We start from the raw sequence: 16692 nt of genomic DNA on the forward strand, positions 1-16692 counted from the left end.
ATTGGAAAGAGAGAGACACAAGACCCCTCCCTAAGTAGGACTCAGATGAACAAACAAGATCACTCCAGGCGCTGCTCAGGGCCATGATGAAGAGAAAACGGAGTATCGTCTTTGGGAGTGAATGGTGTGGCTACTCTGGATGGGGCGGCGGGGGACATCTCGGAGAAGGGGAGAAGTCAGTGGCAAATCAAATTCTGTGGCCCTGAGATAGAAATGAATTGGCATCTTTGAGGGCAGAAAGGAGGCTGATGTGGCTGTAGCATCATCAGCAATAAGCAAGGGGAGGTCATCAGGGTGACAGGCTCTAAGTAATCGTGTATCATTTATTCTGATTGTGATGGGAAGTCGTTAGAGGGTCTTACGCAAGGGGAGGGCATAGTACAATTAATGCTCTGGGTAATGGAGCAAGAGTGCAGTGTTCCGAGGGAGGAGGGTGGTGCCCTCTTATGCTAAGATTTTAGTAATGGAAACAGTGAGAAGCAAACTCAGGTTATAATTTGAAAGTGGAACGTATAAGACTTGGTGATGGAGTGGATATGTGTGAAAAGGAGGATCAAGGATGAATCCACACTTTTTTGGCTGCACCCCTAGAAGAATGATGATGCCATGAACTGAGAGGACAAATACTCGGGGAAAGTCAGGGGATTTCAGATGGAAAAATCCAGGTCTTGCTAATGGACATCTTCAAATCAGTATGCCTTTTAGACACTGAAGTGCAGCTAGGAAGTTGGCAGTTGGGTGTGCGAGTCTGGAACTCAGGGAAGAGGTCCCAGTTGGAGATGTGGATGTGAGAAGCATCAGGTTTTAGATGATATTTGAAGCCATGGAGCTGGATGAGATCATAAGGAGAGAAAAGATCCAAGGAGGCAGGACTGGGGCAACTGGAACCTTCCAGCAACTAGACCCTGTTAGAGGAAAGGTATCCTAAGACCCTAGGATCTAGTAGTCAGGGAAAGTCGATGCTTCTAACACTCTTATGAAAAAAGTTGGATAATTTCATCTCAACACTGCATTTATTATTAGTACTAATGGCTAATATCTCTCATCGAGATTTGTTATAAACCAAGAGTTGGTTGGTTGGTCGGTCGGTCGGTCGGTCGGTTGGTTGGTTGGCTGGTTGGTTGGTTTTCAAGAAATAAGAATCAGATCTAAATATTAAAACATGATTTTCTGTGCTGTTTCATATGTGTACCTGTGAAAATAAGGCCTTGCTTTTCTGGGTGTGTGATTGATGTTGCTGTGGTTGCTAATTTCTTATCGGTCTTCATTGTCTCAAGACTTAAGAGCAACTGTCTGCCTTACTATCTCAGCAAAACACTGAAGGAAAGATTTCAGCCTGACTTTAATCTGTTATTATGTGTTAGTGAAGATGCCTCTTTCAAGAGAGTTGTAACTGGCTAGAGATTTGAACTTCAGGAAATTGTGTATAAAAATCAGAGGGCCTCTGGAACAAACTCAGTTTTCTTGACCAGCTGGCCTGCAGTCACAGAGATGGAGCCTAGGGACTGCCTTAGTAGAGACAGATGGCATCTGAGGCTCTGGTTATTAGCACATGAAGCCCATAGGACTGTGTCCCTTACTCAGTTTCAGAAAGATCCCATTGCCATTCTTATTAATACATCCCAGGGTTGAACAATTGTCATTGCCAAAAGTTATTTCTTTTATCTAATCCCCTATGCAGAACTTCATTGACTCTTGATTTAGCGTTGATAGAGCTGGTAAATAATGCATTATTTTACTTTATATAATAAAGCTTGGAGTTCAGTTATTTTTTTAAGACTCACCTTTCCCTAGGCTGAATATATTTCCTGATCTAACCTTGGAGATCAAAGCAACAAAGAACAGTTTATTTGGAGCCACTTTGTTCCAAGTTTTATTTTAATTATTTTATTTTATTTAAATGTATAAAAGTGAATCTTGTGGGTTTTTAAGTCTCTTATTGAACATTTGGCAGTGGAGACCCCCACTGATTAACTCTGACCAATGTCCCTCTCTCTCATTGACCTTTTTCAGGAACTACCAGCACTCGTATGTAGATTTCTTCTTTATGATCAAAGATTCTCGCTTTCACACACTTAACCAATAGTCCGATTTCTTAACAGCCCAGTCAGTGATAAGGATTGACTATAGATTTTATGATCATGTTTGTGTTTTAAAGCATTTTTAAAATTTTTGTCTGATGCCAAACTACATTTTCACATCATTTGTCTACAGTAACTTTAATAACAGTCCTCTGCAGGCATCATTTGAAATCATATCTGCAAATATCAGGATGGAAATTTTAAAAATTCAGACCACAATCCTGACACTTCCAACATCCAGAGTTTATAGATTACAACAACATTAGAAATATAAACTGAATTTTTAATCATGTTTCACATTTATAATTAAGCTCTTTTTCTCCCCATGGGTAGTTATTTGTTACCTAAATGATATTTTCCATGATAGAAGAAGAAATATACATCGTTATCACTGCAAGGTTCTTAAAGTATGTTTTTGGCAACTAACACTCTTTTTTTTAATAGGATGTACCAATGGGTCAGCATAATTTTCAAAGTCGCACCTTAAGGTATAGTATATGTGTATACATTCCACTTTCTAATTTTTTAAAGGCTTAATTGTTTTTTATTTATTCCTGAAAGTAATTATCATCAATTATAGTTATTTTGAAGTCTACTTCTTCTGAAAAAAGAGCAACTACTTGTGAAAAGCCCTACTAAATTGCTTTCAGCTTCTAAAAATAGGATTATTGGTGTCGTTTTATTAGAGTTAAAAGAGGGAAAAGGAAAACACTGCCTAGTAAACACTTTAGAACTTTAAATTGTTTTCTTAAAATGATTCTTCTTCATATTAATTTGTAGTAAAAAATTGAACTTTCTTAAAATGAGTAACTTACTTAAAATGATGTTTCTGGGGTTGAATCCTAGAAATAAAAGCAAGGTAAGTCCAGCCTTTCTTTTTTTTTGGATGGAAGGCCCTTTACAGACCATGCGGTCCACCATTTTACAGATGGCAACACTGAGGCCCAGAGAGGCTCAATCACTTGAAGGCAAGGATGAGGCAAGGAGAGGCCAGGGGCTCCTTGCCCCCAGTCCATGAGCTGCTGCAGGTCAAGAAGGTCATCCGAGGCTGGCCTAGAGAGTGGCAGGGGGCAGGGGGAGGGGAAACCACCAGCTCTGGGGCCACACCCATCACCCTCACCCTCCTCCCAGTCAGGACAGCAGCAGCATCTCCCTGTGAGAAATGAAACGCTCGTCTCCTCCAAGAGCCACCTCCAGGGCTCATCAGCCTTTCTATAGTGAAAAGAAGTGCAGCCCACCCTGCTCAAAAAAAGAAAAATTGCTTCCACAAAGGCCTGCAGGTCCCTTTGTCATCTTCACAAGATCACAGACAGACACTAACCCTTTTCCTTGTCTGTGTTCCTCTAGCTTTGGGGCTCAGAGTCTTACTTTTGCATTGGTTTGGGAGCTAAGTACTTCTTATTGAAGATGTTAGGATAATTAATGAAAGACCCAAAACTTGAGTCAGCTTTTCTTTCCCCACAGAGACGTGAGTTTATTCCTGTAGAAAGTGCATTGCCTGAAAGTAGTTAGATCATTCCCTGCAAGATCTTTAGGGCACACTATTTCAGATCCCTCTATGTTACTTTATTTTTGTTGTAATGAGCTCTAATTTGTATTTTGTGTAAAATTTGAAATTTTAACATTGACATATAACACTTAGAGCCCTATGTTATAAAGAAAATTGGGTTCTTGGGCTTTTGAAGTGTTATTTTTTAAGTGGCAAATGCCAAATTAAAGAGAGCTTAAGGTAATTTAAGAAATATTTTGGGCCCATCACATATCTTGAGAAGGCTTGACGCTTCAGGCCAATAAGAGACTAGCACATCTGCAAACAACTGTCTACAGAATTTCATGGACATCCTTTCGCCTTATATGTGCTATGTCCTCTTATCTGTCTAGTGGGGAATACCTCGTTCAGTGCCAGTATGATGTGGGCAGTGTCTTTGGGGATGACCACTGTCTGAAAGACAGTGATGAGAAGCTGTCATTTTTATCTGTACCAGGCACATGGGGAACCTAATTTCATCCCCACAGGGTTACTCCAAGGTAGATGCAATTGCCATTATCATTTTAGGAGGGGAGAAACCAAGGTGCTGGGTTAGGAGATGACCAGAGTCACGTGACTGTGGAGGCAAGGCCGTGGTCATGTCCAGGGTCTGTGACACCAAAACCTGCGTTCGTAGCTGCCCTCCTGTCCTGCCTGCCCTCCTAAGAGCTTCCTCCACATCTACTCCACTTTCCTCCGTGGTGGTTGATCTTTGGTGGCCCCAAGCCTCCCAGAGAGAGCTCGGCTTTCAAATCAGCCTCACCTGGGACTTCCTTTGTACGTCCTGCCTATGTAACATGGCCAAGGTCCTAAAACCTCTCTGAGCCCACAGCCTGGCAGTGAGTGGGCATCACAGGGCAGTGAAGCATCATCTGAGATAAAGCAGGACCTCTTCCACGCCTCCTGAGATATAGCAGCCCAGGCCTGGGGGTGGGACAGGTCGGGGAAGGAGCTCAGGAGAAAGAATAGAGAGGAATTGGAAAGAGGGGTTGGGGACACTGAGTACTGGGGAAGCCAACGGTGGGGCAGGAACAAGGACAGGAAGGTCAAAAATGCTGAAACGTTGAAAGTCTGAGGAACAAAGCCCTGCTTGGTGAATTAAGAACTCCTCGTGGGGAGATGATCAGCCCCAAGGGTATCCTATCACTTCTGTAGCGGAGGTCACAAAACTATGGAGACAAGGAAACTGTCTACATGTTAAGAGCTGTTAGCCAGAAAATTAATGAATACAAAGGATGCATAATAATATGCATTTATTGGCTACTTCATGTGCCACATTTACTGCGTTGAGCGCCGCACAGGCATTATCTAAGCTAGTCCTAAAACAGACTCACAACGACAGTGCCATTGTTAGCACCCTGGACATATGATTGAAGGGTTAAATTTTCATGTGAGCTCAAGGCACCTACACTGTTCCTTCTCACACTTGGAGACACTTTTTGAAAGAGAAAGCCACCAAACTGAAGTCAGGAATCTCAACACTTGGCATAGGGCTGATAAAAAGAAAAAGAAGAGTCTAAAATGAAGGTAGCACCTCAGCCATGAATGAGAATGAGCCATCCTAGATGACTGCTAAGATGCCATGCTTTTTTTAAAAGAAGGATCAAAATTAATTTGCCTTCCAATTTAGCTTGGAATTTGGCATGCTAAAACCTCTTAATTCCATTGGCTTGGTGTCTACAGGTGGGTCACTTAATATCGTTCTGTTTTTGAACCAAAACTGCCCTTAGCCTGTTTACAGAAAGCAGGACCTGAAAGTGTGAATCCACAAACAATGATATAATGTAGGTAGATTACCCATCCATCTCATTAATGATAATTCCATGAGATTTAATTACAGATAAATATGACATTGCACACTGAATACTATTCTTATCTACATATAGAGGCAGTTCTAAGCTCAGAAAAGTATTATTTTTATTCCAGAGTAGAAGGTCTATTCAGTGAGTAATTTAACCAACCACAAGACAAAGAAGGCTCGTGCTTACTCCCATGGGACTAGGTGACTCGGACACCCAGACTCAGGTGCAGGCTCGTTCAGGCCAGTTTGGGAAGGGCCAGATGTGCTTATACTCTTTGCAGTAGATGTTTAACTTTTAAAAACAGATATTATTTTGATTTTCTCCTTTACATCATTCTCATGCTAATTGTCAAATTAACCTTGGAGAACTCATTCTTATCTTGGCACAATTTATTTGCAAAACATTTTATATTATGAGTGAAAATTATTTACTTCCAAGATCAGGTGAGCGGTCTGCACATATAAGTGGGGTTTTCTGTGAATAGTGCTTTCCGAAACTGAGGAACATTTAAATACATGCAATGAAGCTTTGACGTGTCTCAAGTAAGACTTTAGTTCTGAAAATTCTTGAAAATTGGCCAAGGAAAACATAAAACAGGAATGATTATTTTGTCAACCACACCAAATTTTTACAAGGGAATTTCCAAAGCCAGTATGTTCTGTCATAAAATAAAATTTATAAAGGCAACAATTCAAGGGCTAGTGCATCTCTTGGGATAGAAAGTTCTTTTATCTCAGACACCAAGGCCATATCTTTCAGTGTTGCTTTTTAATTTCATTCTGAGTAGTAAGGCAGCATTTTACTGCACCAAAAACTCTAGCCAATTCATTCAATCCACAGAGTGGCTATATGTTAATAGAGAAAAGGCTGCACATAGACTGTTTCCTTTTTTAAAAAAATTCAGTTAACAGAATCAGACAGAGGTTTTGGCATCATAGACACACAGGCTTACTGTTTAGTTTAGTAATAATATTCTTACCCAAAATATTTCCTCCTTCATATAGAACCAAGTCACAAAAGAAAAGATTTGAAGAGGAATTAAATGAAAGGATGATTCAAGCAATTGATGGAATCAATGCACAAAAGTGAGTACCTTTAAATTATCATTCCTCTCTTATTTCAATCCTATTATTTGAAAATAATGACATATTTTCCAAAAGAATTTCCCCCCAAACTCTGTCATACTTATCATGACAAAGCCAAGTTTTCTGGGACAGTTCATTCATTTCACCTCAAGCGTCCTCAATAATAGCTTTTGTTAGTAGTATTTCATCTTTTAAAATTTTTTTAACTCTGCCTAATCCTCCCCAAGTAAATTACTGATAAACAACATGATACATAATTATAGAGAGAAAATTAGAGCATAGTGTGTTCAGTAGCATATTTTTTAAAGATCAATAGATTCCACATGGGAAAATCATTAAGTTGTAATGTGTGACACTACTCAAAATGCATTCATCCCCTGACCCCGAAAAATCAGAGAATGTGGAGGTACCTGTGTTCTAAATCCTGGAAGAGGGTCTTGAGCATTAGAATCTGAATTCATGGAGGCATCAGGAGGAAGACCAATTCTTTGGAGGCCAAAATATCATTCAGTCTATAAAGCCAAGAATTGCTATTGTAGTTTTAAATGGTCCAAAAAGGCAGGAGACAAGATTTAAAGAAGGTGGTGGCTTTCATGGCTTGCACAGAATGATTACATTCACCGGCCTTGGAATTCTCCTTAGGTGTGTGTGCCATGGCTGACCTCATGAAGGGCAGGAGGTAAACAAGTCAGTGTGGTTCCTGGTACTCATTAGATGCTCCATAAATGTTTATTGAATTAAACTGCGGTGAAAACCTTAGTAGATCCAAATGAAAAGGTTTTCTGTGAAAGTTTTCATCTTTATGGAAACCTATTTAATTTTTATCATGAAAGTTGACTCATGGAAAGTGTAAATGATTTTCACCTGGAGCTGTGCCTCCAAAATTAAGTTACACAGCTTTGCAAAATGCCTACCTCTTCTAGACTGTGCCTTGCAAGTGTGCATTTCAGAATATTTACAGGACTTATGAAGGAATTGCATGAGTGTATGTATGTATGTAGGTGGTGTGTGGAGTTCCATACATATACAATAAAGTCTCTAGGGCTGGCTAGAGCTGCAATTCAGATATGCCAGCACATTGAATGCACACCTGCCTAATCCCCGTTGTATACCCCAAATAGATAAAGCCTTCCACCTGCCATAGAGCACTCAGGGCACATCAGCAGTGCCGAGATAAGTGCTCTGCTTTGCCTGATACCAGGATCAAAGTGAAAAACAGTCTCAACTCTGCCCTGATGGAAACCTCAGCACCTCACAACTGAGAAACAATGATTACCTGTAATGTACTGGCAGCTAAAACCCAGGGAAGTCTGATTTCACACACTGTAGATTCATTCGACCAGAGGAAATAGCAGTTACTACTCTGTAACCCACTGGAATAAAATACAGCAGAAGAGAGAAGAAATCTTGTTCCTTGACAAAGTTTAGCCAATTACAATGATAATAGTAATAATAAAAAACGAATGTATAAAATCAGCCTCAGCATGTCTTCATGCAGGACGCCTACCTTGTTAAACTACTTTTATGCCCACTTCTTAGCACGTTCCTACTAAAGGAATCATTAGAAAGTACAATCATTGGCTTTGCTTTATTTTTGTCAAGGTTGTTTGTGAATTGTCTGTCAGTATGGTATCATTTTGTACTCAAATACATGTTTGGTTACCACCTTTGTGTTTTAACGTAGTTTTATGCTAAAGTCATGGTTAACGTTGGTGTAACCGCTTATGCTGTAATTTTCCCAACACATTTCAGAAATCAAGTGGAGGAAAATGTCATGCTGTACTCAAAAATCAAAAGGGGAATTTTTAAAATGGAAGCTATTATGCACCTATTTTTTTAATTAGCCTCACTCCCATTCTGTTATGCCCTACTCATTAACTTCTCTTGTTCTTCGATAAGATGTTCTTCTGATCTTATTTGATTTTCCCCTTGAGGATTCAGTAGGGACTCCAGGCTTGATGTACCATTCAGTCGTTTTCTGCTATTGACATAAAACAGTGATTTATATGCAGATTTTCATGTATTCATTCCTTTACTCATTTAGCAAGCATTTGTTAAAGGGTGAGCAATGTCATTTGCTCAGCATCAGACATGCATACCAAGACCCCGGGCCTGGTGTTACCCGTCAAAGCCCTGAGTGAGGGGAAGAAAGATCGCTGCACAGATGCCCTACGGTTGTGACAGGTAAAGGGGAGCAGGACAGCACAGACGAAAAGTCTCAAGTTTTCTGGAGGAGGTGACACCTGGGCCAAACCTTGAAGGAAACTAAGAGGGAGAGAGGGAAACCTTCATGGTGTGACAACAGGACGCGCCAGGGGCAGAGGTGTGCTTCCCAGTCTTTAGCACAATCAGGACACAGGACGCCCCTGCGGGAGGCTCTCAGGGTAAAGAGGCTTGAGTGGGAAGTTGGATGCCCTGAGAAGCAACTTGGAGTCCGCCTGAGGGGGTGGGGCGTGAGCCCTCTGAATGGTTCTAACGAATGACTGTGTGATCACCTCCATCCTGCTGGTGTGCAGACGATTCCTTAAGACAGGAGGACCCTAAAGTGAATGCTGCAGAGCCAAACCAGAGATGGCCAGGCCCCCGTGAGGACCGAGCTGAGGGCAGAGGTTTTGACTTAGTCTGGGTGGGTGATGTCAGCTGGAAAACAATGCACAACCTGAGAGCTGTGAATTAAGTTTTACTGGGGGCAAAGTGAGGACTGTAGGCCAGGAGACAGCCTCTCAGGTAGCTCTGAGGAACTGTCCGAAGAGGTGGGGAGGAGGTCAGTATATACGTGATCTTGGTGAAGGGGGGCACGTGCAACCCAGCACATGTTTAGACAGAAGGTCGCTGCTAGTCACGAGAAGCAGACATGCCCATTAATGATTTTAGTGCTTTTCTAGATGTGAGAAGAGACAAGAAATTGGGCTCATAAAATATCTTAACTATCTGAAGGCCTTTTCTGCCAGTTTTCCCAGAGCACAGAGTGCCTCATTCATGATCTCCACCCTGAACCCCTTTGAAGGTGTGTTGAAGGTCAGCGACAGCAGTGGCCAGTGACAAAGTCCTTGTAGAGGCAGGTGGCAAGTGGCAGTTTTTAGTTGGCAGCGAGGTGAGAGGGAAGAAAGTGTGTACCAGAGGTCTGCCCCGAGGAGGATTACCAGAAGCTTCTCCTCTCGGGAGGTGCAGAGCCGGGAAGGGGAAGCCCTGTGGGTGGACGGGCCAGGCCATCCCCTCCACGGCAGTATTTTTCTCTTGAGGAGCTGGGCGCTCCTGTAAGATTCATCTCAATAGATGGGTGTGCTGTACAGTTAATATTCAGCATGAGATTGCCATGTCAGGTTCTTCCAGATTGGTTTAAAAAGAAAAAAAAAAAACAGTAGGAAAGAGGTAATGTGAAAAGTTCAAAAGGGGAGAAACAGGGCCTTCTGGGGTGCAGGAAAGGAGCTGGTGAGTTAATGAAGGACACGGGACCCAGGTTTAATTATGTCTGAGTGGAGTGGAGTGCATGTATGGGTGGATGACCGGCCGACCCCAGGGCTGGGGAAGGATCAGGCTTCCACACCGAGAGACCACCTATCCAGCATCATTTATTTCAGCTGCAGGTCCATGGACCACCTTTCCCAAATGCCACAGGTCACCCAGGGCCTTAGTGCACAACTGAGGCCACTTGGACCTTTGGATTCAAGGCTGCGTAGATAGGTGGTGTGTTAGTCAGCTGGGACTGCCGTAAAAAATGCCATGGGCTGAGTGGCTTAAAAAACAAAAATTTATTTTCTCACAGCTCTGAAGGCTAGAAGTCCGAGTCAGGGTGCCAGCATGGTTGGTTTCTGGTGAGAACTCTCTCCTTGACTTGCAAAAGGCAGTCCCCTTGCTGTGTGCTCCCGTGGCCTTTCCTCTGGGCTCCGCAGAAAAAGAGAAAGAGCGAGCTCTCTGGTGTCACTTCTCATAAGTTCACTCATTCTCTTGAGTCAGGTCCCCACCCTTAGGACTTCATTCAACTCTAATTACTTCCTTGGAGGCCCCATCTCCAGATACGCACACTGCAGGTTAGGCCTTCAACGTATGAAGTGGGAGATACGAACAGTCAGTCCATAACGCAAGGAAAGTGGTCTTCTCTCTATTTTAGCATCCCCTTTGCGATAACATTCCAGAATAATTCTGCATGAGGGTGTGGATGTACTTTGCCTCTCAGCTCAAGTCAAGATCTTGTTTAGAATTTCCTTTATCGGCCTCAGCCTAGCACAAAAACAACTTAGTATAAATTAATAATCATTCTTTTGTGTAGCGCAGGGGCGGGGTTGTCTTTCTTCGTGCCAGAGACCACTTGAGTCAGGAACAGTGTCAGGAGACCGGGAATATTACACACGTTCTCCATTCTCGTCTCTGTCTGTAGTTCCAATTCCCCAAAATATTTGACCTTATTTTCCCACACAAGTCTTTCTGACTCCGAATATCCAAATGACATTTATAAATCTCTGAGTTTCCTATGAATCAGTAATGGGAACTGAGGCCACCTCAGAGAACCCACAGAGACGTGAGGACTGTGGGGAGGATGTGCTCTCCTTAACTCTGAGGACAAAAGAGGAAGAATTGGGCCCATCACTTATGGCTTCAAGGAAGAAGCCTTTGGCCAAACCTGACCTGCTGTGGGAAAAGGAAGGCACAGGTGACAATTGTGGGTCCGGTAGTCTCACCATAAATATCTTTGCTGCAAGGGGATTCACCTCAGAACTAATTGGCATAAGACAGTTTTGCCATAAAAGATAAAATAAAGAAAATAAAAAAGAAACATTGAAATGGATATCATGAACCTTAGCAACAAAATTTTGAAAGATTCGATTGCAAAAAATAAAAATGCAAAAAATACTTAGATGCACTTAAAATGTGTGTAGATACATGGTTTTAGTTGTATTTGGGTGTATCTTAGAGAAAGCAATGCTACTCTCTTTCTCAAGGTCAATCACTAAGGATTCAGGATCTAATGTCCGACATACATTCTTTATGATATAAAAAAATCTGCTCTAAGCCTCTGCAGATTCCCCTGGGAGTAAAATGAACAGAGGAGGGACTCTGCTATTTCTTATCAATATGTGTAACGTATATCACTGGTGATACATATCCAGACTATACTGAAATGTCCCAGCACGTGCCCAGTCCTTATATTTCACCAAATCATCTAAGCCAAATTCTGTGCCAAATACCACAATTCTGTCTATTTCATGATCTTCACTATCAAATGGCAAAAAAATTCACCATGTCCATCGACAGATGAATGGATAAAGAAGATGTGGCACATATATACAATGGAATAGTACTCAGCCATAAAAAGAAACGAAACTGAGTTATTTGTAGTGAGGTAGATGGACCTAGAGTCTGTCATACAGAGTGAAGTAAGTCAGAAAGAGAAAAACAAATACCGTATGCTAACACATATATATGGAATCTAAAAAAAAAAAAAAAAATGGTTCTGAAGAACCTAGTGGCAGGACAGGAATAAAGATGCAGACATAGAGAATGGACTTGGGGACACGGGGAGGGGGAAGGGTAAGCTGGGACGAAGTGAGAGAGTGGCGTGGACTTATATATACACTACCAAATGTAAAACAGATAGCTAGTGGGAAGCAGCTGCATAGCACAGGGAGATCAGCTCGGTGCTTTGTGACCACCTAGAGGGGTGGGATAGGGAGGGTGGGAGGGAGACGCAAGAGGGAGGAGATATGAGGATATATGTATATGTGTAGCTGATTCACTTTGTTATAAAGCAGAAACTAACACACCATTGTAAAGCAATTATACTCCAATAAAGATGTTAAAAAAATAAATTAAATTTTTAAATTTTTAAAAAGAAATGTATACTCATCAAGAATTATACAACCATTTCTCTTTGGGGAGGATAGGACCTGGATTCTCCTTTTGTCTCCAGCTTCTACTACTACATGATAAATTTGGTAGAGACGGCAGGAGAGAACAAACCGTTGTATCTAGATCGGCCAAAGAGCTAATGATTAATGCTCTCGATGACTGTTGTCAATGACTAGCCGCCTTTTATATATTTGCCATAGCTTGGTAAACTGTTGGTTTTGGTGGGTGGGAGAGATGACTGCTCACTGAAGGATGTGCAAAGATTGATATATTATCATTTTCTAGTGTAATGAATCCAAAACTGTGAATCAACAGCTATTTTGTCTATTATGGCAAAACGGCCTTATGGCTAATTAGTTGTACAGCAACTCTGCTTGCAGCCAAGATTCTTATGAGCAAATACCTTGAACCAGCAATTGGAATTCAGTCATTTCCCCAAGCATCCATCCAGGGATCAAGTCTTATGAACCTGTGTTAGGTGTTGGGGACACAAAGAAAGGCAGACTTCGTCTTGAGTGCTTCCTGTCTACCTGCAGGACAGACAGGTAACTAAAACCTAGAAACATGGGGCCCCACTAACCAATGAGGAACTGGTTTTATCTCTACTTTATAAATTTTGCTCGTATTTTATTTCCAAGCTTATATTATCCAGGAGCATTTTTTAAATAGAAATTTCATCCGTAATAAAGAAAAAAACTTCTTAATAAGTTACTGGCATACATTATTCATAGGATATCCATAATGAATACACAGTTCTGAAAAATGAGTATAGTTAAAATTTATCTTAGATTTTATTTTCTGCTCCTTCTAATATTAACCAACCTTTGATTCCTCCAACTAGTGCCATAAAACAGAACAATAACCTATCTCTGCAGCTGGGGCAGTCATAATATCAAAAAAAATTGTTTTCCTGATACCTAAAGCTTATAACCTTGAATCCAAAAGTATTTTTAAAGTTCTCACTTTTAATGGCAATCATTGTAGAATACATGACTGACTTCTGGGCCACAGTTGAAATTGCACTGTCTGTGGTTTAGTCTCCTGGGAAACTCAAGTTCATCGTGGTGCGTGTGCTGTGAGCGTCTTCAGAACTGTCCAGATGTTCCAGGCACACGGCTGTCCAGGTAGCCCTGGAGATGTTCCTCCTCAAATGTGCCGATCTCCTGGGTTAACTGGGTCAACCCTGATGTGAAACCTCAGTGTACATTTCGACCTGAGTCTGAAATTGGGAGGTGACTGTCCCTGTTGATCATGGGATAATGTGACAGTTCACTTGGTCTTTATTCCTGGATCGTCAAAGGCCTTCCCCATTTGTCTTTGTCTCCCAAATATGTTGCAGGTAGTCAAAATCCATAGAGATATGACCAATGGGTTGGAAAAGTACTATATTTAGGAATTCTTGGGAATTGATCGTTGTTTTCACAGGTATAACATTTTATCTCGAGAAGTGTATGTATATACTCTCTCTGCCTATATACAGATATATAAGTATAGATATAAATGTAGATGTAGATATATAGTTATATACACTTGGAAATATATACATAAATATGCAGGTATTTATGCATAAATACTACATGCATATACATATGCAATTCAGGTAATTATATATTTTAATTATAAAAGTCTTTATTTTTAAAAAATCAGAAAGTAGAAATAAAAATTCCTCAGTGTGATGACTTAACCTAGATGGTAATTTATTTTGTTCGTATTTATTTCTAGGTATTTTTCTTGATGCATAGATTTCAATTTTTTCTTACATTTCTGTACTCTTGACTATAAGAATGTGTTATCTCTCTGTTTGCTTAGCATTATTTCATAAACTGTGTGTTTATTTTATTGCAAAATGTGTGACTGTACCGGGCATCATATGCCCAGCTTGCTGGGTCATACACCCACGGTGGCCGTTTAACCTGCGATTATACACAATGTTCTAGTGAAGAAGGGTTTTGTCTTTAAGGTCTTTCTCTATCTCAACTGCTTTCCCCAAACAGATTTCTGAAAGTCAATCAATGTGTAAGAATGTTACTTCCATATGCCTTTTATTTTTCAACGTCTGAGAGATATATATGTATTATATATGTGTGTGTTTATGTTGGCATCAACATACTATGTTAGTGGTCTGACCTTTTTGCTTCTTATATTAGTATTTGTACGCATTTTTTGAAATCTGTATTCAAGCATGACTCTTTTTTTACTTTATAGAAATGAAAAACATGACAATGAAAGTATTTTTAGTAAGTGTGAAAGGAGTAAAATCTTGCCTACATCTGGAAGCCACTCTAAATACTTCTGATGCTCTGTGATGCATTGCTTGCTATAAGCTAAGAAAAATGGTGCTTCTCTCTGAACCACATCCTTTAGGAGATGAAAGTACCATGTGGTTTCAGTAAGACATCAGGGAATAAATTTATTGACGTACTTGAGTCCTTTTGATGACTTATCTCCCTAATTATTTAAGTTGGATAACTTGAGTTTCAATTTGGTTTGACAGTTGGTTTGTAATATAGAATTTTCAAGGCGGGCAATGTGTGAATAAGCATATTATATTTGCATATCCTGTTAACAAACCTAGATTCCATGTTTGGCATTATGAAGAAAGAAGAATGCAAGTCATTTTTAAAAAATAGTTCCAGATGTTTGGTTGGAGGTTTGGTTTTATGATGTGTCTATCCTTTTTATTTCCAGGCAGTGGCTCAAGTCTGAAGACATTCAGAGAATCTCATTGCTTTTCTACAATAAAATACTAGAAAAAGAAGTAAGCTATTTTTTTCTTCAAAATCAATCATTTTTCCAAAATATTAGTTTTTTAAAAATTCCATCATGAAATTGTATTCATAGCATTTTACATGCAACATTTAAACTGCCTCTAACCATATCCGATTTATTTCTAGCTTTTCCTTTGGTTCTTCCAGGCATATATTGTTTTACCACATTTCTGGTTACCAGGTTTCTGTCTTTGGCTAGTCACCTCTTTCAACACTCCTGTTAGTAAATGATGTCTGTGTGATGTGGAGCTAAGGGAAAGGGAAGAAGTTAATATCTTGCTTTCTCAGTGAGAAATTTTCTTAGAAAAGTTTTTAAAAGAAAGCAAAATCCTTTCTGACAAATTTACAGTGTCTTTACACAAATTATTTTAACTTTTTGATAAAAATATGAGATTTACATTCAACCCCTGTTTGGGAGAACTAGAAACTTTTAAGTTTTGTTGCATCTAAATACTTTCACATTTTAACTCCTAAAGTAGAGCTATTTCAGGCACGAATAAATAACCAGACATTTAATTTGTACATGTCAAGCTTAACCAGGATTTGCTAAAATGAATTAAGTAATTATTGCAGAAAGGACAAGTGTTCCAGGTTGGCCTTATTCATTTGCCTTTTATTTCGTGTTGATCTAGAAAAAGAGCAGGTGAGAGGTAATTTGCACCATCTACCCGTATAATTATAGTCTTAGTTTGAACAAAAGCTACTATGTTAATGGGAACAGTCACAGCACAGGTATTAAAACTCTGTTGAGAAAATTCAGTTCATTGTTTTATGGATATTGAATGGACGTAGAAAATATCAAAATTCTTTCCAAAACTCATCAAGGTTGGATTTTACAATTACACCAAAGCTTTCTTTTGTACTAGTTAGTGATCAAGAAGATCAATTTTCTGTCTCTAAGTCAGGGACTTTGACTGCAGAGAGTTTACCATATTGATGTTTGATACAATTTATTATTATTATTATTGAACAACTTAGACACTAATGACTACTTACTGTTTAAATGTTAAATTATTTCCTTGCTGATAGAAGTCCTTTTCCTTGATTAGTACCACAAGGAAATTCCAAGTCATGTCTCTGCACAAAGCACAGAAAATAAGGACATAACTGAGTGCATAAAATATAATCACATTTCAGCAATTATGCTAGCAGAGCTTCTTCATCAGCATTGTAAATTATCCTGGCTATGAAGTCACAAAAGTCACCAAAGAAATATTCTAGTAAACAGAAAATGATCATTATTAAAACTTGCAGCTCTTGCTGGCATTCCCCATGCGTACATATTTGCAGAGACCGACTTTGAGGCAGACTTTAGGCAGCATTGAGATTTAAGCTCACTTTTTGTCCTCCTATTCCCAACCTGCTCTTCGGGCCAGCAGGAGGGGTAAAAGGCAGCAAGATATAGAGGAAGCCAGAACACCCAGAGGTCCATCATCTGCACCAAAATCCCAGAGGCTAAACCTGAGAAATACATACCTAACTTCCCGTAACTTGGGACACAGTTTGTGCAGATACACTCATGCAACCTGCCAGCATTGTCAGGAGGCTTCAGTAGCATTGCCACAAGAATTTTATTTCCTT

At 40.1% G+C, this 16692-nt stretch overlaps 1 protein-coding gene across 1 annotated transcript in view; it reads left to right on the forward strand.

Moving 5' to 3' along the window:
- ADCY2 (adenylate cyclase 2) overlaps positions 1-16692 on the forward strand; it is a 431484-nt gene that overhangs the window by 314121 nt on the left and 100671 nt on the right. The window contains exons 11-13 of the mRNA XM_061187643.1: positions 2526-2569; positions 6416-6496; positions 15032-15101. Coding sequence (XP_061043626.1) covers positions 2526-2569; positions 6416-6496; positions 15032-15101 — 195 coding nt within the window. The remainder of the gene's footprint in view (positions 1-2525; positions 2570-6415; positions 6497-15031; positions 15102-16692) is intronic.

The sequence above is a fragment of the Eubalaena glacialis genome, chromosome 4, assembly GCF_028564815.1.
Source record: "Eubalaena glacialis isolate mEubGla1 chromosome 4, mEubGla1.1.hap2.+ XY, whole genome shotgun sequence".
Lineage (NCBI taxonomy): Eukaryota > Metazoa > Chordata > Mammalia > Artiodactyla > Balaenidae > Eubalaena > Eubalaena glacialis.